Raw genomic sequence first — 24,975 nt, 5'->3', positions numbered from 1 at the left:
ATTCACTTCTGGTTCTAATTTTTTAGCCTACATACTTAATACCCACTGTCCAAAGAGTATGCAATACATTAGGAAACAAAATATGAACGAATATAACATTTTAGTCACCACCTGCAAGACAAAGGCCACTCAGTCATATGAAATCAACCTAATACTTCACTAAATAAGTTTTAAGAAAGTTACTACATTTCAAAAAATTTTTCTTCTTTATTTAAACATAAAACACATTTACAGCATGCAGGTTAACTTAAAACTTAAAGATTATATGGCGTCTTCCCAAACCAATTATCTTTGAGTGTGTCTTCAAGCACTGAAAATAAACCAACATATTCCACAGGTATATTCAGATTCTTTTCTGTCACCTTCTATCAAATTGAAAGTTATGAACAGTAGCTTGCTTAAATTAGACAAATAATTTAATTGATCACCATGAATAAATATTACTTTTATTTCATTGAGTTTCTCTTCTGAACCATTTATCAATACCATTCAGAGGAACATTAATAGTCAAAAAAAAAAAAAAAAAAGACACTGCAAATTGAAACAAGTGTCAATGTTCCAGATGATCAGAAATTTTATAAGAGTAAATCTTGTGTTTAATGACCTACCATAGCAAAAAGAGCAATTCACTGAAAAACTAATTTATGAAATTCTTTGTACACTTCGTGAAAGTCTGAAATTATAAATAGAAAAGAACCATTTCAGTATTTTAAAAAACCCTAACATTGTGAATTCTGAACCACATGCTAATTACAATTGTTTGTTACACAGCACCAATACCCGTGATACATCTTACAAGAATGAAACTACCATAATGTTCAGATAAAAGAGAAAAAAAATTCTGCTTCATTTAAGAATACTGCCAAAGAAGCAAGCTTTCTTTTGAAACAAAATAATGTCTATGTAAATGCAGCCCAACAGTTCTCCATTTAGAAAACTATCACCATAAATAGGCTATAGCACTTTTTTTTTTTTTTTTAAAGTTAACTGTATTACTTCAATCTTGCTGCACACCAAGTTTTCATCTCAATTTCTGGAGTGTTTCTTTTGACCAATCTGAAAAGCAACACCATCATTTTGAAGGTTGCAGACTACAACAGCAAGGGCTTTTGAGTGTTAAAAAAATAAATAAATAAATTTATCTTTTAAATCAAAACTATTATAAAAGTGGAAATTACAATAGTTAAATAGAAAAATAAGCCAATTATGATCTGAGTCTTCTGACTATGGCTCCAAATTTAATACAAATATCTGTGTATAAAACTTTTTCAAAAAGTTAATTCTGCCAGCCAGATCCCAATACAGAATTTTCCAACTTTCTCTATTGACTGAATCACCTTAAAATCATCATTATCTGCAAATTTCTGCTAATATAAGTATAGTCACCCCACACACAGATGAGGCAAATATTTAAATCTCCCTCCCTACTACATTTTGAACTTCTGAAAATAAACTTTTGACGTCGTTTTATAAGCTGAGGAAGAAGTGGCAAAAATGGATACACTTAGTACAAATTACCAAATTATGGGCTATAGCCAACAAAATTTCTTTGAGGATTATTAGTGACTTGCACTTTGCTATTTCTAGACTAACTAAATAAGAAATAAATTATAGTGTATGACTTAATGTAGCAGGTTAAAAATACCTCAGGGATTTCAGACCAAAATTCACCTCTAGATTTATAAGCTCACCATTAAGTTCTCCACAATTTTTCTCAATTTCCATTGGCTATAAATTTAGATCAACCAATACAGTAGTTAAGAATATAAATGCTGTTTAAACCTGTAGTATCTTACTTCATTTCATTATAAGAAGATGACAAATCAGGGCGCCTGGGTGGCTCAGTGGGTTAAGCCGCTGCCTTCGGCTCAGGTCATGATCTCAGGGTCCTGGGATCGAGTCCCGCATCGGGCTCTCTGCTCAGCAGAGAGCCTGCTTCCCTCTCTCTCTGCCTGCCTCTCCATCTACTTGTGATTTCTCTCTGTCAAATAAATAAATAAAATCTTTAAAAAAAAAAAAAAAAAAAAAAAGAAGATGACAAATCAGTATCTAATTCTTACATTAATTAACAGGCTCACCAGAATGAAGCAGAGTGTTTTCATTCCATCCCGCCATGTTGATTATAGAACTGGGAAGAGAAATAGAATTCCTTCTCCAAATCCTCTTTCTTAAATGGAGATTTGCTTTTGATATTATAAAATATTTCTATTCAAGATAATTCAGCAACAGGCATTTCATGAAGACAATTAATTAGCCGTGCTCAGTCTCAAATGCCTTGTTACGCAGTTTTAAGGTTTCAGTGCTCAAACAGTAGTTTTCAGAAGCAACTTCAGACACAGTACAAATAATTTTAACTCTGAAATCATTTCAAGGGATTTTAAAGTACAGTACTGACCTGATAGATTTTGTGGGCATGTAGTGTTTTAGGTTGTGAAATTAAAGACATTTAATCTAAATGTTCCATTTTCCCTAAAGTAAGGAAGACATTTTATTAAGAAAAGTAAGAAGCAGTAGCAGCTAGGTAACTTAAACTGAGATTAAAAAACAAACACAAACAAACAAACAAACAAGTACAAAAAGCACAATCCTATATGGTACAATTAGCTTGGCACAATGAAGACTAAATTTAAGACACAAAAGACAAACTGTGTAATAAATAGAACCACAGTTGTAAACTGTCATCTTTTCCCCTCCTAAGACGCCAAAATTGCACTCTAGTTGTGTTGGGAAGCAGCAGAGTTTACAAGAAGAGTGGGTAGGAAACGGCTGTACAGGCCAGGTATAATTTATACATTAAAAAAGGGTTATAATTCTACAATTCCCAGGGGGTAGAGGTTATAGTCACTGAATGACTCTGCCTGATATTATGTCCTCTTCATTCTTCAATTATTTTCAACACCTGAAAATAGATGCAAAAAAATTATTTATATAAATTAGTTTAAAACAATCACAAAAAGAATGAAACAAGTAAATAAAACATAACAATATATTTAAAAACATTTTAGCCAATAGCTTAGACCACTTGCCCCCAAATGATTTGATCATTTTTCTTTTTACTTAGCTTCTGCTTCAAAGAAGCTCTTTGTTTTTATCTCCCCAAGAGAGTTATGAGTGAGCATATGTAGGAATTACATTTAAAAAAAAAAAAAAAAAGGATGGTTAATAAAATGGAAGCCAGTGGATGGTGTCAGTGACATTCTTAAGCCAAAAACCATGATGTTATATTCATGGTAGCTGTAAAAAAAACAAAAAAACAAACCACTAAGAAGTGTGGGTTGGAGAGAGGGATAGGTAAAAACAAGATAGATACAGTAGGAAAAGCAGCAGTGAAATAAACAACTCCAGTTGTTGTCACCTGGTGGCATTCTTGTATTAAGCCGCCCATTTACCTGTGTGTTTAGGAAAACTCAACTTGTTTTTTTTTTTTTTTAAAGATTTTATTTATTTATTTGACAGACAAGAGATCACAAGCAGGCAGAGAAGCAGGTAGACAGAGAGGAGGAAGCAGGCTCCCCGCTGAGCAGAGAGCCCAATGCGGGGCTTGATCCCATGACCCTGGGATCATGACCTGAGCCGAAGGCAGAGGCTTTAACCCACTGAGCCACCCAGGCACCCCAAAAGTCAACTTGTTGACAGTATTACGGAAGAAAGACAAACAGACATGTAAAACTGGGTTCTAACAGAATCGGTATTATTAACACATTGCTGTCTTCCCCAGAAATAAACCCAGTGTTTTGAAATGTTTTGCTTAATGAGTAAAAATAATTTAAACATTTTTCTACATATTATTCAACTTTTCAACAGTTTATCACTTATGAAGCTCATATACTCCGCAATCGTGGTTTAAGACTGAATGATCCAAGGCTTTAAGAAATAAAAACCACTATCCTTCTGGACCAGCAATGAAACAATCCTGTAATCAACTATACTTCTATAATTACTACTTCAAGTCTTCAAACCCTAGTCTGGCTAGGTTAGCTATCCCCCTCATGTGCTAAACTGCTGTCATTACACTGGGATCAGCATTCTACTTTCTAGCTAAAACTTAAGTTATACATAACAAAAGGCCCTGGTCTAACCTCTCTGCAAACAAGATAGGAGTTCAAAGTTTACAAGTGAATTCTAATGCGAGGACAATACCCAAAAGGAATAAACTTTTATCTGTATCTCTATTTATGCTGTGAAAATCCCTTTGCCCACCTACACTTCCAGAAAAGGCAGCCTGCCTATTACCGAACAGCTGCTCTGTACTAACATCATTTTAACTTGCATAATTCTCAAAAGTGACTTACATTTCACTAACAAAGGGGCTCAGCAAGTTATTACTCCAAACAGGGAAAAACAGAGGCCGTCTCTAATTGGCAGGAAAGCAATCTACTGTATGTCTACGGATGTGACACAACACATACTAATTTATTTGGTAGTCTTGTTAAAGATGCTTACGCCCCACCTCGTAAAGCTTTCATTATATAGGGAATAGAGAAATAAGGCTATCACATATAGAAACACACCCAGAGGAGGCATATGCTCAAGGTAACTGGCCTAGTCTCCTCAGTAAACCAATGTCATTAAAAAGGGGGGATTTTTCTAGATTAAAAGAGACTTCAGAGGTCTAACTGAATGTAAACAGTGGTCATGGATTATACCGTGGTTTAGATAAACCTAAGGCCTTAGGCGGGAAAAAAACAATTAGAGAAATCCGAATATGGACTGGCATTAGATAGTATTAAAAATATTTTGTTGTATGCAATGTATTGTGGTTATGGAAAAAATGTTGTTTTATAGGTACATTAGTTTTAGACCACAGATACATAATTTATTTTCATGCTTAAGAAATTTAAAGGAGTGGGCGCCTGGGTGGCTCAGTGGGTTAAGCCGCTGCCTTCGGCTCAGGTCATGATCTCAGGGTCCTGGGATCGAGGCCCGCATTGGGCTCTCTGCTCAGCAGGGAGCCTGCTTCCCTCTCTCTCTCTGCCTGCCTCCCTCTCTCTCTCTGCCTGCCTCTCCATCTACTTGTGATTTCTCTCTGTCAAATAAATAAATAAAATCTTTAAAAAAAAAAAAAAGAAAGAAATTTAAAGGAGTAAAAAAAAAAAAAAAAAGAAGTCAAATACTATAAAAAGTAATATGCTGATGGTCATAAAAATAGGAAAGTTGGGATTTAAACTGTCACTTTTCTAAACAACAAAAAATTGGAGTTTCTGCTATATGATGGAATACCAGCAGCTTACTACCTAGTTGTGTTGTACAAAAAAATGTTCAGAACATATTACTAAGTTAAAAAAGCAGGTTACAAGGGCATCTGGGTGGCTCAGTCGTTAAGCGTCTGCCTTTAGCTCAGGTCATGATCCCAGGGTCCTGGGATCGAGCCCCACATCAGGCTCCCTGCTCAGTGAGGAAACTGCTTCTCCTTCTCCCACTATCCCTGCTTGCGTTCCCTTTCTCATTGTGTCTCTCTCTCTGTCAAATAGATAAAATCCTTAAGAAAATAAATAAAAATTTAAAAAGCAGGCTACAAAGAAACATATGTACTAGGAGTAGTAGAAGAGTATTCATCAACAGTTTAAAATTAATTTTTAAAAGATCTTATTTATTTGTGAGAGAGAGAGCACAAGCAGGGGGAGCAGCAGGCAGAGGGAGAGGGAGAAGCAGGCTCCCCACCTGAGCCACCCAGGTGTCCCTTGAAATTAATTTAAATATTCTAATATGCAAAGAAAGCACCAGAAAGATACAATGTATTGGACAGTATCTTTGGATGATATATATATCCTACTTTGCAGGTAGTCTTTATCCTCCTACAAGGAACAATCACTCATGTGATCAGAAACAGATTAAGACAAATCTGTTAGGAAAATCATTTGCAACAGATAAATGGAAAGGACAAAGAAATAACTTAAAAAAAAAAAACAATCCAAGTTCTTATTTTTTTTTTTTTAAGATTTTATCTGACAGAGACAGAGATCACAAATAGGCAGAGAGAGCGAGGAAGCAGGATCCCTGCTGAGCAGAGGACCCTGAGATGGTGACCTGAGCCAAAGGCAGAGGCTTAACCCACTGAGTCACCCAGGCACCCCCGAAACAATCCGAGTTCTTAATAAATCAACAAGATGTTTATTTTGGACTATTAAAACGGAAGCTTAAAAACTATTAATATTCAGGGGCACCTGGGTGGCTCTGTCGGTTAAGCATCAGCCATGATCCCACGGTTCTGGAATTGAGCCCCACATCGGGCTCCTTGCTCAGCGGGAGCCTGCTTCTCCCTCTCCTTCTGCCCCTTCCCACCACTCATGTGTGTCCGCTCTCTCTCCCGTTTCTCTCTCAAATAAATAAGTAAAATCTTTAAAAAAACCACAAAAAACTATTAATATTCCATGCTGGCGAAGATGCAACAAAATGGACAGTATCCTTGGCTAATATGCAATTTGACCTAATCTTTCTGGCGAGCCATGTATTAAAATGTATCAAGAGCCTAAAATGGTTCACACTTTCTTGGGATGCCTAGGTGGCTCAGTGGGTCTTGCCTTCAGTTCAGGTCTTGATCTCAGGGTCCTGGGATCAAGCCCTCCATCGGGCTCTCTGCTCAGCAGGAGCCTGCTTTTCCCTCTCTCTCTGCCTGCCTGTCTACTTGTAATCTCTCTTGCTGTCAAATAAATAAAATCTTAAAAAAAAAAGTTCACACTTTCTTTTAATTCCACTTCTGGGAATCTTCTGAAAATAATCTAAAAGGTGAGGGGACACAAAAAGGTATTTCACACTTGAAATTCTCCAAATAGAAATTTCCATATATGAAATCTGAAATGTGACACATTTGATAATATAGAAAAAAATCAACTTAATTAAATGTCCAATAAAAGGGAATAGTTATAAACCATGCTATATCCACTAGACAGAATATAAGAGCTTTTAAAAACAATCCAGTATCTTACACATTAAAAAAAAAAACCCCAACTAATACGAAAATCCAAAAAAGTAATATTTTTATTTTAATAATCAATGGCTGAACATTTCCATTTAGAGCTATAATTTAAAGGCCAGATTTAAACTACATACCTGTAGTAATGTGTAAAGATTACACTTGTTTGCCTCCTCCACCTCGAACTGCTACTGGCTGGCTGTTCTGAACAAATGCACCTCCTCCACGAATTGCACTTGGATGAGTTGGAGAAGCCGCTGGATGTTGCCCGGGACGAATAGGCTTAGCTAATATGAAAAAGAAGAACTGACTTTAGAATAAATCTTAACACATGACTGTAGTGACAGTTTAGGTCTCTCCTTTTCATTCACAATTCCCAAATGTGGTTTTTCTTTGCTATTCTGTTCCTCAGAAAATTTTCTTTTTGGTTATGACCTTTTCACCGGGACCTATATAATCCCCAGCCTCTTAAAAACCTTATTCCTCTATGAATGATTACTCTAAAGCATGTAATATTATTACTGACCACTTATTTTCTTGCAAGTCTCTCTTTGCTTTAGGAATGCTCTCTATATAGTTTCACCACTTCTGACCATTCCTGCATGTCCATCTAGTTCTCATTTATTTTCTTGTCCTGTGAATGTAGCTATCCCTCAATCTGCTCTTTATGCCCAACAATGCCACTCTTTGGTAAATTAGAAATACAATACCTCCATAACAACACATAATCAATCAATCAGATTATGTTTTCAAGAAAATAAAAACATTCAAACCAAGCAAAGTTTAAAAGGTTTTAATGTGTTCTACTAACCAATTTGTGCAGAATGTCCTCTTCTGGCCATATTCTTTGACCTGACTGCTTCCTTTATACGATCTACTTCTTGCTGATAGCGTTTGCGATCACGAGATGCATTTTCTTTGGCTTCTTTCAGTGCTGACTCCAAAGCTTTCACTCTTTCGGCTGTAGCTCTAAGTCGCTTTTCCAACTTAGGAAGTTCACAGCGAAGATCTGCATTATCACGTACCAACTACAAGTACATAAAGAAAATAAGTAGTTTAGCTTTAACAAGATGATTTGAGAAAATACAAACATTTCATAATTTCTCTTTAGAAAAAAAAGTAAAACTACATGTTATATTAACATTTTCCATTTAGCCAATTTAACTTAGGCAGCAACACACAAAGAATACATACATCCATGCATATAATCTATATATGTATTTCTCACAGATATAATTTCACTCAATTTTGGGGGGCGCAAGGGGAAATTATTTTGTCTCCTCACTAGGCAATGACCATAAGGTGTAACAGTGTTAGGTCTCTTAAATAAGGTACTAATCTGGTAAATACCATTTTAAGCATTAAAATAAGTGTGGAAAGCAAAACCGCTAAAAATTCCCTTTACTCTAGTACAAACATCACACTTATATGAACAAAGATGTGCAATTCCGTATGCTAAAAAACTTTAAAAATAATTAAATCACATATTATAAGCCACAAAAAAGCAAAACAACAAAAACAAAGACCCACACAATAAACACAATTTTTTAAAAAAATGAACTGCCTCATTATTTCATATAGTTCACACTCTGGGGCATTAAATGACAGACAAAAATTACTGTATTTTAACTGCAAAGTCCTATTTACTAAATATTTAAAAATTATCATGAATAAGTACGAAAAACTGACATGCCTGAAATCCTAGAAAATAAATACCCATTTTCATTGGCCTCTTGATAATAGGGTTGTTAAAAACATTAACTTCCCTAAAAATTGCTAGTGATTTATTTATATAATTGTTAGATAAAGCAATAGAATAGCTCAGGGCATGAAAATTCCTTAGACCTCGGAAATACTCAAACACTTGCCATTCCTCAATTATTTTCTTATAATTTTGCAGTTACCTATAAAATAGATTCTTTGTTACCTGTTTGTGCACTTTAGTGAGTTGTTCAAGGTTATTTTCAAGAAAGGAGATCTTTTGCTTTTGAGCAGCACTGCCTCCAGTGTCATCAGAATCGATCTCGGCACTCTTAAGAAAAGAAGGTCAATGAATACTATGAAAACACTGAAAGTTAAAAATTCTAACCTCATCTATACAAAAATTGTTATGACAACGTAAAGTTACTCACCTACAGATATAAATAATTAGACATAGTAAGCACCACTTATATAAATACCCACCTCAGTATTATCTTATTACCTTTTTAACTCTGGTGGCGAGGTCCTGAACAAAGAGTTTCCGCAGGTTGTGTAAAGTCTGAAGTTCTTTTGCCTTGAATTAAGAACAGCAATGTTTTTGGAATTTGGTCTTTAAATATTTAGTATAACCAAGGGGAAACCCATTAAACATCCCACCATCTTATTTATTTTCGAGCTTTTCTTACCACTGTCTCTTCCAAACCCTTCAAATCTTGTCTTGCTTGTTCTCGTCTATCTTGCATGACTCTAAACAGCAGAAAATACATATTTTCAACTCTGATTCCATGAAGTTAGTTTTATTTTCAAATAAATTTTACACGCCTTACAATCTCCTTCTAAATCTATAGTTTATTAGACAAAAAACTTACTACTACAGCAGTGTAGAGATGAAATAAAATGTAGCAGAATTCAAAGAATTAGGAAGGAATGGTTCTTATATTTTAGAATATACCACACAGAACACACTAACTACTATTTATCCAAAATAATTCTGCTTAAACTTGGAATTATAAATTATTGAAGACTAAAACATTTTATGTATTTCATATTAAAATTATTCTAAACAGAACTACGGTTGAGATTTGGCAGTTTGTATAACACCAACTCTGAAAGCTGGTCCTGACATGTGACCGTACTAATAAGAGCAGTTCCATTTGTAAATCATCTGTCATAAATTCAAGAAGTGAGAAGTTATAGTCATGAGTTTTCTACCTGCTGAGATTCTAGAAAACTGAGTACTAAGTATCTCTCAGTACACCAGGTAAAAGAAATGAGGAACACTTCTTTTTAAATTTCACAGAAGGCTTTTGTGGCAGATTCTGAAATCTTCTAAATGACTTTATGATATTTAAGGTATATTTTTATAATGAAATCCTGACAGAAGTCTGGGCCTGCCATCAGTGAAGAATATAGGACCTTGCAAATTTTAAGGTATATATTAAAATTCAGAAGGTTTAAGAAAAATATCCTTTAGCTGATAAAAACTTAAAAATGTGTCCACTGGGTACATCCAAGAGCAATGCCTGCAGTCCTCTAATTTACTTTTGATTTTTTTTTTTTTTAAGATTTTATTTACTTATTTGAGAGAGAGAGACAGTGAGAGAAGAGAGAGAAAGCACGTGAGAGCAAGTAGCAGACTCCTGGCTGAGCAGAGGGAGCCTGACACAGGGCTCAAGCACAGTCACGACCTAAGATGAAAGCAGACATTTAACTGACTGAACCAATCACATGCCCCCAGTTGTTAGTTTTTAAATTTGAATTAAAACATTTACTCACGTAAGTTCATGTAGTTTTCTGCTCTTTTCCTGATCTGTAGCTTTCAACTTCTCATGCTCTACTCTTAGACGTTCCTGCTCTAACATCATTTTCTGGTTTTGGCTGACAAAAGGAAAAACGTAACACAATATCAATATCAAAAAAACTATCAATTTTCTGAGTGGCACCATTAAAATTCTTTCAAATTCTTAAATTCCATCCTTTCTCTACTAAAATACTCAAGACCACCTGTAATCCTGTCCCCCACAGGGGAAGGAAGAGGACCTGGCTACTTTTAGTCATGAAATATTTCTCATATTTTGGTTTGAAGCCATGAATCTCATTCTGTATTTATCATAAGGCATTAACATTAAGACCCACATATCAAAATTTGTCATCATTTTTTGTTACTCTCCTCTGGTTCCTACTCAAATCATGATTTAGTTGCAGACCTCCAATTTTTATAAATTCTAGGCTATGTATACATACAGCCATGGAAACACAGAAAATGAAAAACCAAAAATACAATTTTTTTTTTAAAGTTCTTGAATTAAAATAAAAACTTAAAAAAAAAAAACTCCAACCTTCTAAAACCCACATTTCCAAAAATTTTTCTCTGTTAGGGAATTTTTAAAAAGGAAGTTGATTTTTAAAATCCTTTTTTCTTTTTTAAGATTTTATTTATTTGAGAGAGGGAGAATGAGAGGGAGAAACAGAATCCCCAGTGAGCAGGGAGCCTTGACATGGGGCTCAATCCCATAACCCTGAGATCATGACTGGAGTCAAACTGAGCCACCCAGGTACCCAATTTTCTGAAAATTTCACCTGGAACTTAGAAGTTATGCTCTTAACTAAAAAGATTCTTTACGTGCAAGGCAAAATGAAAATTTTCAATGAAAAATGGACACTTCTGAAAAGATAGTATTTCCTCTTGCTAAACAATCTTTTTGAGTTAGTTTCTAATATCTCAGAGGGAAGAAAAGTATACTTACTCTTGAAGATCAGTGATGAGTTTTTCTTTTGCCTCAACTTCATCTCTCAAACTACTAATCTGTTTTTGATGTGTTTCTCTGTGGCTTTGGATCTGCTGTTCAACCGCTTGCTGAAGTTATTGGGAGAAAAGGATTTAAATCAGATTAATCAAGATTAAGAATAAGAACAATGGATTAAAGTCATTAGAATCCAACGTTACAGCAAACTTGCCTTAACTTCATTTGCAGTCTGAACCTTATTTAAGTGCTCCTTTTCCATCTCATGTACTTTCTCTGTTTGGGTAGAGAGAAAATAGGGAAGAAATAAGCCTTAAAGTCCTTCCTATATACCAAGGAGTCAAAGGTTTTATGAAGGATCTGTTGCTTGGCAGTACTTGATTTTAAATTCTCTAAATGCTCCATAGTATATCTTGCTCTCCGGCCTCAGAACATGTTTACTAATAATATAGTTATAGCCTTTATGTTGATATTTTAGCTTATTTTCTTTGCCTAATCCTGGAACAGATGGGTTATGGCATGGTAGGGGCTAAAATAGCTTTCTCTATCCCCCTATGTTAAGATTTATACACCGCCCTCACCCCCCACCACACACACCCCTCATAACTTTGTGGGAAATTCCTAGATTGGCCACTTCCATATTCAAACACAATTTTAAAAATAGGTTTCAAAACCATTTTAAAATATATTATTTCTGTTCTAAGTTATCCATATTCCCACTACTTTCAGTGTAAATTTAATTTACTACAATTATACTAAAGAAAGAACCAATATACGTAGAACTCATAAAAAAAATCAAAAGTTAATACCTTGTGCTCGAAGCTGGACTAGTTCTTCACTGAGGGAATCAACTGATTCCTCTAGCTGTCTTTTCTTTTGCTCCACATTTTGAAGGTATTCAGTCAATGATTTGATTTTGGCTTCATGCTTTTGGGAAAAATGTACTGATATGAAGTGCCAAAAAATAAAAATCTCATGCACATTTTTCTTAGGAATAATCTGAACTTAGCAGGTTTTCTCTGTATATCTAAACATGTAATATTACAATGATAATTTAATTAAGGAAACGGTCCCCTGTATAGCTTACAACACTTGCAAACTATGGTACTGAAGGCAGAAATAGGCAATATCCTTACTAGTCTCTCCGTCCAACATTACTCTTTTCCCCTACTTCTACAACTCCTATCTTGGATGAATGGCCTCATCCATTCAGTTGCCAAAGCCAGAAAAATGGTTCTGTAGTTGTCTACCCCAGAATTCTTCTAGATTTTTCAAAAGCCAAATCAGTCACATTTTCTAGCAAATTTCTATATATAACATATACATGTCACTAAATATAATGCAGTTAAATTCACTCACATACTGCAGTGAACGAGGGAAGAACTAATTCATCTTTTTACTGTTATCCAAAATAACCCACAGAAGGTCATTTTCCTTAAAATTTTTATAATCAATAAAATGTATATATGGCTGTTCAAAGTGAAGAAACTTTGTTCTGTTATACATACTTGAGAGATACGAAGCTGGCATGCTGCTAATTCCTTTTCATTTTCTTCCATTTTTTTGTTGCTCTCAGTTTGTGTGCTTTCTAACTGTTTGCAGCGTTTTACCATTGTTTTTACTTCTGACTTCATTTTGCTAATGTAGAGCCTTGCAACAGTGAACTCTTCATCTATCATGCCAGTTCCTTCAGGCTGCTGTAAGAAAAAAATAAAATAAAAAATTAAAACCGAAAGTGTCCAGTTTGTGGTTACCTAATTAGACTCTAAAATCTTTTAACAAAATAAGTATTACCCAATATTCATTAAAAAGTATGGAGTTTTTCTTTCATTAAATATTGTTCTTAATAAAGGATAAGTAAACTTAGCTTAATTTTTACCTTTCTTGTTTTCTAAAACTTAATGTTAATACATGCTTACAAGGGAAAACAACAAATGCAACCTAAAAACAAACTGAAGACACTGCCTCTTTCAATTTTTAGATTTCCTCTTCACTGATAATCATATGTAAGCCCAGTATAAAACTTAGTAATGATGTTTAGGGGCAGAGAAAGGATGACTTTTAAGTTCAATAAAGAAGAACCGTGGTGACTGTATATTCCCTAAGTTTCATTAAAAATTCCAGTACAGTATTCAATGTCAAAATTAAGTGGAGCTTGAGAAGAAATAAGACTACCTTTGTTTGTAGAAGACAGGATTGTTTAAAAAACAACAACATCTAGAAACAGTAAGCCATTATAGTTAATATTGCAGAATACAAGATTAACTTAAGAAAAGTCACATTCTTATATCAGCAATGAAGAAGGGAATGTGAAATTTAAAAAACAGTGCGGGTGCTTGGGTGGCTCTGTGGGTTAAGTTGCTGCCTTCGGCTCAGGTCATGATCTCAGGGTCCTGAGATCGAGTCCCGCATCGGGCTCTCTGCTCGGCAGGGAGCCTGCTTCCCTCTCTCTTTCTCTCTGCCTACTTGTGATCTCTTAGTCAAATAAATAAATAAAATCTTAAAAAAAAAAAAAAAAAAAACCAGTGGCACAGACATTAGAATGAAAAGAAAAAAGTAATACTTAGGCATAAATGTAATATAGCAAATATAAAATCAATAATGCAAATCAATGAAGAACGAAACAAAATGGGAAATATTCCATATTCATCGATAGAAAGACTCAATATTAAGATGTCAGTTCTTCCCAACTTGATCTACGGATTTAACATAATCGTAATAACAATCCCTGCAAGTTTATCAACAGACACTAACTAAAGTTTAAAGGGAAAGGCAAAAAACCTGAATAGCCAAACACTACTAAAGAACAAAGTCAGAGGATTGATACTACTCAACTTCAAGATTTATTTTAAAGCTAGAGTAATCAAGATGGTGTGGGACTGGCAAAAGAACAGATGGTAACTGGAACAGAACAGAGCCCAGGAACAGACGCACACAAATACAGTCATTCCATCTCTGACAAAGGGGCAAAGGCAATTCAGGGGACAAAGGACAGTTTTTTCAATGAGCTGTCACAGAAAAACTATCAATCCAGATGTAAATAACAAAGCTTGACAGACCTTATACCTTACAGAAAAAAGAAAACTCCAAATGGATCACAGACCTAAATGTAAATTATATAAAACCAAAAATCTCCAAAACAGGAGAAAATCTAGGTGACCTTAGGTTTGGACATGAGTTTTAGATACAATGCCAAAAAACTCAACCCTGAAAGAAAGAATTTGTAAGCTAAACTTTATTAAAATTAAAAACTTCTGCTCTGTAAAAGACACTGTTAAGAGAATGAAAAGATAAGCCACAGACTGGAAGGAATATGTGCAAAACGCTTACCTGTAAAGGACTGCTACCCACAACATACAGAGATCTCTTTAAAACTCAAGATAAGAAAACAAACAATCCCACTGCAAATTAAAACAGTAAGATAATACTATACATATACATCTCAAACCAAAAAACTGATGACCTCAAATACTTGTCAGCATGTGAAGTAACAAGAGCGCTCATTTGCTGCTGACAGGAATAATACAAAATGCTACAGCCACTTTGGGGGTTTCTTATAAAGCCAATTCTTAACGTATGTTCTAGCAATTATGCTCCTAGGTGTTTTTACCCAACTGAATTGAAAAGTTATGTCCACAGGAAAATTTGCATACGAATGTTTATAGCAGCTTTATGTGTAATGGCCAAAGACCTCAAGTAACCAAGATGGCCCTTGATAGAGGAATGGATAAACTGGTATATCCACACAGCAGAGTATCTGGTGATAAAAGAAATGAGCTATCAAGCCATGAAATAACTTAACTGCACGTTGCTAAGAAAAGCCAGTTGAAAATGAAAAATACTGTATGATTCCAACTATATGGTATTTTGAAAAAGGCAAAACTATACCAGAAAAGATTACACTGGCTGTTGTTCAGGGGAGAGAGGTTAATAGGGCAAAAAGCACAAGGGATTTGTAAAGGAGGTGAAAACTGTTCTATATATATATATCTATATATATATTTTGTAACATGCATCTGTTAAAATCCATTAAGTGTACGACACAAAGAGTGAATCATGATGTAAAAACCACAAAGTTAATAAAGCAAAAGCAATGCTTAATGATGATGTTAAGAGGAAAAGAATTACATACAAATGACAAAAATACTGAGAATTATTTTTTCTTTCTTTCTTTTTTTTTTCAAAGAACCTATTTGTGAGGCTGACTTAGATCAAAATGCTATAATGGTACAGTGAAAAAAAAACAGTCTAGGGAGTCAAGGAACCTGTATTTTATCAATCGTGCTGCCACCGAAAAGAAACAATTCCTTCTCTTTTCTCTCTATTTACCACTTTTTCACTTAAATTAAGACTTAGTTGAACATAAAATGGAAAGACTTTTCTAAAAAGAAGCTGCGGGCGCATCAGTGGTTCAGAAAGCTAAACATCTGCTTTTGGTTGAGGTCATATCCCTGGGTTGTGGGATTGAGCCCCATCTCAGGCTCCTGGCTCACCAGGGAGCCTTGCTTCTCCCTTTCACCCTGCACATTCTCTCTGTCCCTCAAATGAAATAAAATCTTAATAAATAAATAAATAAATAAAAAGAAGACGCAAATCTAGAACAAATTTTGAACACCTATCTCGTGTTTAATGGTATGAAGTAAAATTTACTTTTTCATCCCCGAAGAGTCCCACATAGCTCTATCATATTAGTTCACCCTCAATGTTCAGATGGAACATTCTGGAGGGAAGTAGAGTAAGTCAAGTCACCCAGTATTTAACATTTTTCTTTTGTCTCAATGGCATGAGCCAACATTAAAAAATGATTAGGAGACGAATCCTCTATCAACACACAGCAGCTTTGAATAACAATTAACAGAAGGAATGTGTACTCCATATTGGAAACTTTTATTTCATTTTCAAATCTTGTTAAACTGGGCATCTTATTCTTAGTAGGCTGTCACAATAAACCCTAGTGTAAGTTTGTTCTTTATTACATAATTAAGCTTTAATCAAGAAGAAAAAGTCCAAACAAATACCTACTGCAACATACAAATCTTTCGTATTATATACATGTGTTTGCAGTTAAGAGTTTTAGTTTGCTTTTTTTGGTCTAAGTTTTAAAATTTACGAGGTCACTAATCTTTTCTTCTTATCACATGCCCAGTGCTAACATAACCAATGTTAGCATCTTAAAAAAGATTAGTAAGAATAAAAGACATATAAGTACTGCAACATTTTGATTACTAGTAACTCTGAAGTTCAAGGTAGTATTCTCTCTACTGTTACATGTCTGAAATTTTTCACAATAGAACTTTAAAATTAGTAGTGCTCATCTTTTTTTATCTTTTCAAACATTTAAAAGCAACCACAGGCCAATTCATTTATGAGTTAACTCCCTGAGCTAATCTTCACTGTTCCCCAGTTACATACTTTCATGTACAGTAATTTATTAACATGATCTCTAAATGTAAAATCTTTACATGGTAGAGAACAGAACCAAACAGGGATCCAAATAAATGATACTGCTTTTGAGCATCTCATATTCTCTTCCTCTTTCCTCACCTATTTAAAATGAAATTAATAGCTACATCTTCTACACATTGTTGTTTTGAATGAGATAATGGGTATGAAAAGAACTTTGTAAAAGTTAAGTAGTAAACAGAAGTATGAGTTCTCTACTGATAATCATACTTAGTATTTGGTTAGTATACTTACCTTTACGTCATTATTTCCTACAGCAATTCCGATTTCTGCAAGGTCTTTTAGTAAAGATGCCATCATCTCAGCAGCTCGTTTCTTCTGGTGGTTGGTCATTTCCTTAAGTTTCTGAAGTTCAGCATCTATACTTGCTAAGGTTGCCTAACAGAACCCAAAACAAAAGGCACAGTTAAACCTAGTAAGTGAAAGATTACTTCAAATATTGACAGGTATTTCAGTTCACCCAGGACTCACAAAAGCATTATTTTCTATTTTCAGTTTTTTGAACTAACTGATCTACTGAGTTCTGGGATAGCTCCCAATTTATTTATTTATTTATTTATTTTTTAAAGATTTTATTTTATTTTATTTGACAGAGAGAGATCACAGGTAGGTAGAGAGGCTGGCAGAGAGAGAGAGAGGGAAGCAGGCTCCCTGCTGAGCAGAGAGCCCGATGTGGGACTCAATCCCAGGACCCTGAGATCATGACCTGAGCCGAAGGCAGCGGCTTAACCCACTGAGCCACCCAGGCGCCCCGAAAGCTCCCAATTTAAACTTAGAAAATATTTTAGACCTAGCAGACTCTGTAAAGTAGCCAGATTATGCTCTTTGAAAACCAGACAGTTTGTACCATTTCACTATATATTTTTTTAAAGATTTTATTTATTTAGTTGAGAATGAAAGAGCAGGAGAACACAGGGGGAGAGGCAGAAGCAGAGGGAGGAACCCAACATGGGTCTCCATCCCAGAGCTGAAGGGAGTTGCCCAACCAACCGAGCCACCTAAGCATCCCCCCATTTCACTAATTTTTGAGACTGGGTTATGTTTTCTACCTAGAAGTGAGAAACTTCCAAAATAATTAGATTGAATTTTCTTTTATTACCATAGTATATGTCTTATCTTTGGCAACAGAGTCTGAGCAAAATAATGTAAGAATAGAACTGAATTTTGTGTGTTTTATCTATTTTCTACATATACAGTCACTGGGAAAGTCCACTTGATAATTACTACTTCTTTGATATTATGACATAAGCAATTATCTAGGAGATACTGATGAAGTAGCATTACTGAGTTTAATTAAGTTTAAAATAATAGCTGCTTTACCAGCAACAAAATCACCATAATTTTGAAAAGTCCAGCCCCAGTTGGCCATATTAAAACTAATCACTATACCACAGGTCAGATATTAAAAGTCAGTAAGTTGCATTAAAAATTGCAGTAACGGGACGCCTAGGTGGCTCAGCTGGTTAGACGACTGCCTTCGGCTCAGGTCATGATCCCAGAGTCTTGGGATCGAGTCCCGCATCGGGCTCCCAGCTCCACGGGAAGTCTACTTCTCTCTCTGACCTTCTCCTCGCTCATGCTCTCTCTCACTGTCTCTCTCTCAAATAAATAAAATCTTAAAAAAAAAAAAAAAAATGCAGTTGCTTGGGGCGCCTGGGTGGCTCAGTGGGTTAAAGCCTTTTGGCTCAGGTCATGATCCCAGGGTCCTGGGATGGAGCCTGCACTAGGGCTCTCTGCTCAGTGGGGAGCCTGCTTCCCCCACCCCCGCCTGCCTCTCTGCCTACTTGTGATCTCTATCTGTGAAATAAATAAATAAAATCTTTGAAAAAAAAAAAATGCAGTTGCTTTTAATAAAGATGCCATTATTTCGGTTTGTTGTTTCTTCTGGACATTTTCCTAAGTTTCTGAGTACCAGTAGTGTGTCCACCCAGTTTAATCTAAAATACCAGGCATACCTGTCAAGTCTCATAAGGTAGTGTATATTAACATCTAAATCACCAGGTATTTCCTCTAACAACTGAGTAGCAATGCTGTACACATATAGAACACTGTAAGGATTCTCACTTCTACTACCAACGTAGTGCTGACAGATTCAGCTTTGTAACTGAGACACAGAGAGAACTGTCAAAAAGACTGAAACTGGAGACCGAAGACCAACTTACAGCTTAGAGTTGTAAGAAATTCCCGTTGTTCTTCCAAACAGTAATTAGATGTGCTAATAATGCAAACTCAAGGGCACCTTGACCTCCATACTATTAAATTGTAACTTTGGAGATTAACAGGGAAAAATGAATTTCTCATCAGGGGCATGAAACCTTTAAAAATAGATTGACTGCTTTTCTTTAAATAGGTGAACATGGATAGGGAAATAAGTAGTGAACACTGACACTGAGTTCAACTCTAGATGTGGTTTCCAGACAAGAAGTTGGTATTGACAGTAATAAAATGTTAGTAGTATGAGGGCTCTTCCATGATGCTACTGCAAGTATAGTAGTCACAATCACAGTTATATACTACCTTTGGCATCACTCTAGGAGAGTGGCAAATCCTGTTTTATAGCAATAATAACAAATAAAGATCCTTATTTATTGCAGAATCGCAAGGAAGAGCCTTCACTTCACTTCGCTACTAGGTAGGCTCTGTGCCAGGGGCTGGGAATATAACAGTAAACAAAACCCAGGTTATAGAAAATTGTATCTCCTTCTCTTATTTTTAAGTGCACATTTCTTACTTAGCAGTCATCTAATAACACTACTGAACAATCAGAAGTTAAACTTATTTTTCCTTTAACATTAGACTATTGGGAATAGCCAACAAGTCTTCAAATGGCATTTTAATTACCTTTTAACAGATCTTCAGGAACTAAAAGATAACTCTCTTCCTTCACCTCTAAGGTTTTATATAAAGGAGGGACTGAAGTTAAGGCTTAGAATGCCTTAAGAAAAGATACTATCAGTATTAAGCTTACTAGAAAGAAGTTAGTTAATTTCAATTAAGAATGCTTTTACTAAAATATTAAGAAAACAGAATTATAACCTACCGATTTCTGATTTAGTTCATCACTAAGCAATTCATATTCCTTAGTTTTATCTTCAACTTCCTGAGATTTCTGATCATAATTGACAGCAAGCTCCTCTAAGGCTTGCAAAACTTCTTTTACTTCTTCTTTAGAGGCATCATTTTCTGCTTGCAGGCGATTCAGTTCAGCTTGCATGTTATCTTGATCCCTTCTCGTAGATGCCAAAAGCTATATGAAAGAATAAAAGTATACAGGTTTTAAAAAGGTATACAAATTTAACAAAGAATAAAATGCGGATGCTATTAACTGTGTGGACACTTATTCATTCAACAGATTTACTGACTACTATATGCAGGCACTGTGATAGACACTGTGGGAGACAGCAAGAAAATGAAAAAGACTTTGTCTTTGAAGAATCTAGTAGAAAAAAAAAAAGGTACATAAATAGATGCAATACATGATGGAATGTTAACTAAGCCATAAAGGAGGGAGTGGACATGACAAAGTGCTTGGCAGTATGTATGTATGTATTTATTTATGCTTGGTAGTATTTAAAACAGTATTTCTGCAGGTTATTCATGAAGAAGGTGGCAAGAATTGGGCCAATTTTAGTCATGTGCAAATTAATTTAATGGAAAGGAAAAGGCATACTAGGTTCATGAATAATGAGCACAGAAAAAGAAATTAGTAGATATCTAGAAGATATGCTTTAAAGTTTAGATTTTCTTTGGTCAAAAAGGGGTGGCACCTGAGCTATGCCTCAGGAAAACTTAGCATCAACATACAAAATTTGAACTGCAGAGAAGCCAAGAGGCTAGTTAGAATACTGCAAACATCTATGATCAGTGGCTTTTAAGTGGGAGAGGCATCTGGCAATTTGTAGGAATATTTCTTTCTTTTTTTTTTTTTTTAAAGATTTTATTTATTTATTTGAGAGAGAGAGATCACAAGTAGGCAGAGAGGCAGGCAGAGAGACAGAGAGGAGGAAGCAGGCTCCCTGCTGAGCAGAGAGCCCGATGTGGGACTCAATCCCAGGATCCTGAGATCATGACCTGAGCCGAAGGCAGCGGCTTAACCCACTGAGCCACCCAGACGCCCCTGTAGGAGTATTTCTAATGGTGCAGAATGCTAATGGCACTTAGAAGTGGGGCCATGCAGGGGCGCCTGGGTGGCTCAGTGGGTTAAAGTCTCTGCCTTCAGCTCAGGTCATGGTCTCAGGGTCCTGGGATTGAGTCCCGCATCTATGCTCAGCAGGGAGCCTGATTCCTCCTCCCTCTCTCTCTGCCTGCCTCTCTGCCTACTTGTCATCTCTATCTGTCAAATAAAATAAATAAAATATTTAAAAAAAAAGAAGTGGGGCCATGCATGTTAAATGTCCTATAACAAACAGCACAGAATATTATAATGAAGAATTGTGTAGATGTTTATTAGTGACTTTTCTGAGAAAACATGCCATAACTGAAGTACAAAGATGATGTGACCAGGACTAAGTTGACTGATGGTGGCTATCTCTTCCTTATTGAAACTATATAATCTTTGCGCCCATCTCCAAAACAAACCTTGAATGAAGTACCATTTTTTAATTATCCCCCTGCTCTGCCAGATAAGATAAACTGAGGATCTAAACTAGGTGACAAACTAGAGAAGAGGAACTTGAAAGAACTATTATCAAAGTAAAGAAGGCAAAAATGTACAGGTTTGATGAAGGCAGACATGGTGGGAGAGTAAAAAAGGTTTCATTCAATGACATTCTCAATCCCACAGTCATACCTTAAATTATACAATTCTCAAAGACAGGTCTAAGCAATTCAGAGATAAGTTATTTTCTTTCTTTAATTATCCCTTTAAACCTCTATGTGTGTTTAAGTGAGGAATGACAATACAACATTGTGTTTTTAGTATTTCTTCCTTCATTTACATGTGGAAATACTCTCCACAAAGGGAGGAACAGTCTAAAGTTATCCCAGCCCAGTATAGTAAGTCTTTCTCAAGAATTAATAAGACATGTTTCGGGGGAGATAAGGACATAAAACAGCACTGTACGTCAAGCAAGGAAAGTAGAAGACAGAATTAAAAACTCCAATAGAACTATATGAAAAGAATACTGAATAAAGTTTCCTCTCCCCTCCAGTTAGAACTCAAACTGAAAAAAACAGAAAAACCTTAAGAGGAAGTGAATCTTTGCTTTAATCCAATGATGTATCATATGCACAGTGAAGCATGGGAATATTAAAAAAACTTGTTGATGTACTCCAGTATATTCTAAGCTCTGTAGGTTCTTTTATGTTTAAATAATAGTGACAAGCTATAAAGCTTTTTTGAAAGCAGTACATAAGGTATTCAACTTACTTCTTCTTGATCCAACATTTGTGTCTTCAGTTTCTCTACCAATTGGCTCTGTTGATTAATTTCTTCATCCTAGAATTTTAAAGTAGTAAGTTAATGAAGTAGCTCACAACCAAATTCTATTTTCTAATACAAATAGGAAGATTACTATTCCCCCAACCAAAATATTTCAGAACTGTTTCACTAAATTCAGCCTAGCTTATTTCAATCTCCTAGAAAAAAAGTTGAAATAGCTGGAATTTCTTTCAGTTAATAACTGTAACATCACCCAATTTAAAAAGGCTTGTTTATTAAAAAAAAAAAAAAAAAAAAAAGTTTAAAAGCAAAAACAATAAACATTTAAATTTATTACTGAAAATTATGGCCAGGCAGCTATTCCAAAACTGCCATATCTGTTTAAAATACATATAAGGGGCGCCTGGGTGGCTCAGTGGGTTAAGCCTCTGCCTTCAGCTCAGGTCATGGTCTCAGGGTCCTGGGATCGAGCCCCACACTGGGCTCCGTGCTCAGTGGGGAGCCTGCTTCCCCCCTCTCTCTGTCTGCCTGCCTCTCTGCCTGCTTGTGATCTGTCAAATAAATAAATAAAATCTTTAAAAAAAGTAAGAAAATTAAAAAATAAAATAAAACACATATAACATATCACCTAAAACCAAAACCAGAACTATTTACTTCTCGTCTCTCCACTGCTCTTGTTTTCCCCTTCTTTTTCTGGTTCATAATTTATTTTTCACACTACTAATGGACATAATCAAAATAGGAAAACACTATTTCCACTTTATTTTGTTCCCTCTCTAATCTCCTGCATCACCTTTGAGTCCTTAGATCCCTGATTCTAAGAAATCGTTTCATTAAGGCTCTCCAATGACCCAATGCCGAATTTTCTTTTGCAAATTCTTTTAAAAGGAAAAAAATAATTATGTCTCACAGTTTCTGCATTAAAACAGAAACTGTGATTTTGTATTTTTATTAATACAGATGACCCTTGAACAATGTGAGGGTTAGTAACACTGACTGTCCCCCACCACAACAGAGTTAAAGATCCACAAATAATTTCTGACTTACCAAAAACTTAACTCTTACTAGCCTGCTGTTGAATGGAAAAGCTTACCAACGAACAAGTAATATATATTTTTTGTTAATGTATTATATTTATTTAAAAATTATTTTTATTTTTAATTTTACATTTATATTTTACATTTATAATTATATATTTTATAAAATAAGATTATTTTATATTTAAATATAATCCATATTTTAAGATAGCAAGCTAGAGAAATGTTATTAAAATCACAAGAAAAATATATATTACTGTATTTATTGTAAAAATCCATATCTAAGCGGATCCATGCATTTCAAACCAGTGTTATCTGAGGGTCAACTTTACAATGATTTTCATAAGGTTAACAGAAACCAAAGATGTATATTAAAATTAAAATTAAAAATAAAAATACCTATGCCATAACATTCTAAAACAAACTAGAAGATGAACAATACCTACCTTGTCATCAAGTTGTTTGTATAATTTAGCAATTTCTTCTTCACACTTTCTTCTTTCAGCATCAGTAAAGTTTCCAGTAACTCCAATTGTAGCTGCTGGTTTATCATTGGTAATAGTAATATCCTTATCTACTGCAAAAGCTTCCAAGTTGGCTTTCTCTTTGTCAAACTGCTCATCAATAGGCACTGTCTCTCCTAAAATAAGAGAAAGCATAGTTAATAAACTATCCACCTATCTAAAATGAATTAAATTTTATCCAATTTCAACAGCTCTCACCAACTTTCTTATCAGCTAAGTCTGAGATTTGAGAATCTGCAATTACTTTGGACTCACCTCCATCTTCTAAATCCAGTCACCAAATCTTACAAATTCTATTGCTTCACCCTACTGTAGGAACCTTGCCATCTGTGACTACTATAGCTTCCAAGATGGCCTCTGTGCCTCTATTTATCAATACAGATAAAATTAGGATTTAAAAGATTTTATTAAATTTTAATTGATGATCCCTAATTCTTAAAAAGTAAAAATGGATATGGTTTGTTATTTTTATTTATATTTATTATTAGTCTCAAATTTATAAAACAGCTTTACATTCATATTCAACAAACTACAAATGACATATTCATAAATTATTACCATTACGCCATCGGTTGAGTTCATTTTCAAGCCACTGAATGGTATTCCGCAGGGTCTTATTTTTTTCCTTTTCTCTTTCATATTTCTTTTTCCACTGTTCTGCGGTTAATTCTACATTTACACAAACTGTGTTCTTAATTGTTTTGGCCCTAAGAGAAGTAATAGCAGGAAAATAAAAAGTAACTAGAATTAAATATTTTCAATTGAAATCCATAGGTGTTACATGTATATGAAGTGGTGTGTGTGTGTGTGTGTGTGTGTATATGTATTTTTGGTTATGCAATTTGACTATTCTTAATTATCTTTATAACTAAATACAAAAAACTGTAATTACTATAGTGCTTATTCACAAGCTAAGTAAATTTGTGTCAGTTCTCAAATTTGTGAATAGCTTAAAAAAAAAAACAACAAACAAAAACAAAAAAACCGGGCGCCTGGGTGGCTCAGTGGGTTAAGCCGCTGCCTTCGGCTCAGGTCATGATCTTAGGGTCCTGGGATCGAGTCCCGCATCGGGCTCTCTGCTCAGCAGGGAGCCTGCTTCCTCCTCTCTCTCTCTCTGCCTACTTGTGATGTCTCTTGTCAAATAAATAAATAATCTTTAAAAAAAAAAAACAAAAAACAAAAAACCCCAAAAAACTGATGAGGATAAAAAAAC

At 35.0% G+C, this 24,975-nt stretch overlaps 1 protein-coding gene across 1 annotated transcript in view; it reads right to left on the bottom strand.

The window, feature by feature from the left end:
* Nucleotides 1-2,458: 2,458 nt before the first annotated feature.
* Nucleotides 2,459-24,975, bottom strand: part of KIF5B (kinesin family member 5B) — a 44,539-nt gene continuing 22,022 nt past the window's right edge. The window contains exons 11-26 of the mRNA XM_004777869.3: nt 24,321-24,469; nt 23,685-23,878; nt 22,190-22,258; nt 19,862-20,068; nt 17,056-17,199; nt 12,867-13,055; nt 12,168-12,285; nt 11,573-11,634; nt 11,362-11,471; nt 10,391-10,492; nt 9,301-9,361; nt 9,117-9,188; nt 8,841-8,945; nt 7,725-7,941; nt 7,051-7,200; nt 2,459-2,899 (exon numbers count right to left, since the gene is read on the bottom strand). Of these exons, the coding sequence (XP_004777926.1) occupies nt 7,070-7,200; nt 7,725-7,941; nt 8,841-8,945; nt 9,117-9,188; nt 9,301-9,361; nt 10,391-10,492; nt 11,362-11,471; nt 11,573-11,634; nt 12,168-12,285; nt 12,867-13,055; nt 17,056-17,199; nt 19,862-20,068; nt 22,190-22,258; nt 23,685-23,878; nt 24,321-24,469 (1,930 nt within the window). The 3' untranslated portion in view covers nt 2,459-2,899; nt 7,051-7,069. The remainder of the gene's footprint in view (nt 2,900-7,050; nt 7,201-7,724; nt 7,942-8,840; nt 8,946-9,116; nt 9,189-9,300; nt 9,362-10,390; nt 10,493-11,361; nt 11,472-11,572; nt 11,635-12,167; nt 12,286-12,866; nt 13,056-17,055; nt 17,200-19,861; nt 20,069-22,189; nt 22,259-23,684; nt 23,879-24,320; nt 24,470-24,975) is intronic.

The sequence above is a fragment of the Mustela putorius genome, unplaced genomic scaffold, assembly GCF_011764305.1.
Source record: "Mustela putorius furo isolate JIRA1106 unplaced genomic scaffold, ASM1176430v1.1 tig00003913_pilon_pilon_pilon, whole genome shotgun sequence".
Taxonomy (NCBI): Eukaryota; Metazoa; Chordata; class Mammalia; order Carnivora; family Mustelidae; genus Mustela; species Mustela putorius.
The sequence above is the reverse complement of the archived record's forward strand: the minus strand, read 5'-3'. Positions and strand labels throughout refer to the sequence as shown.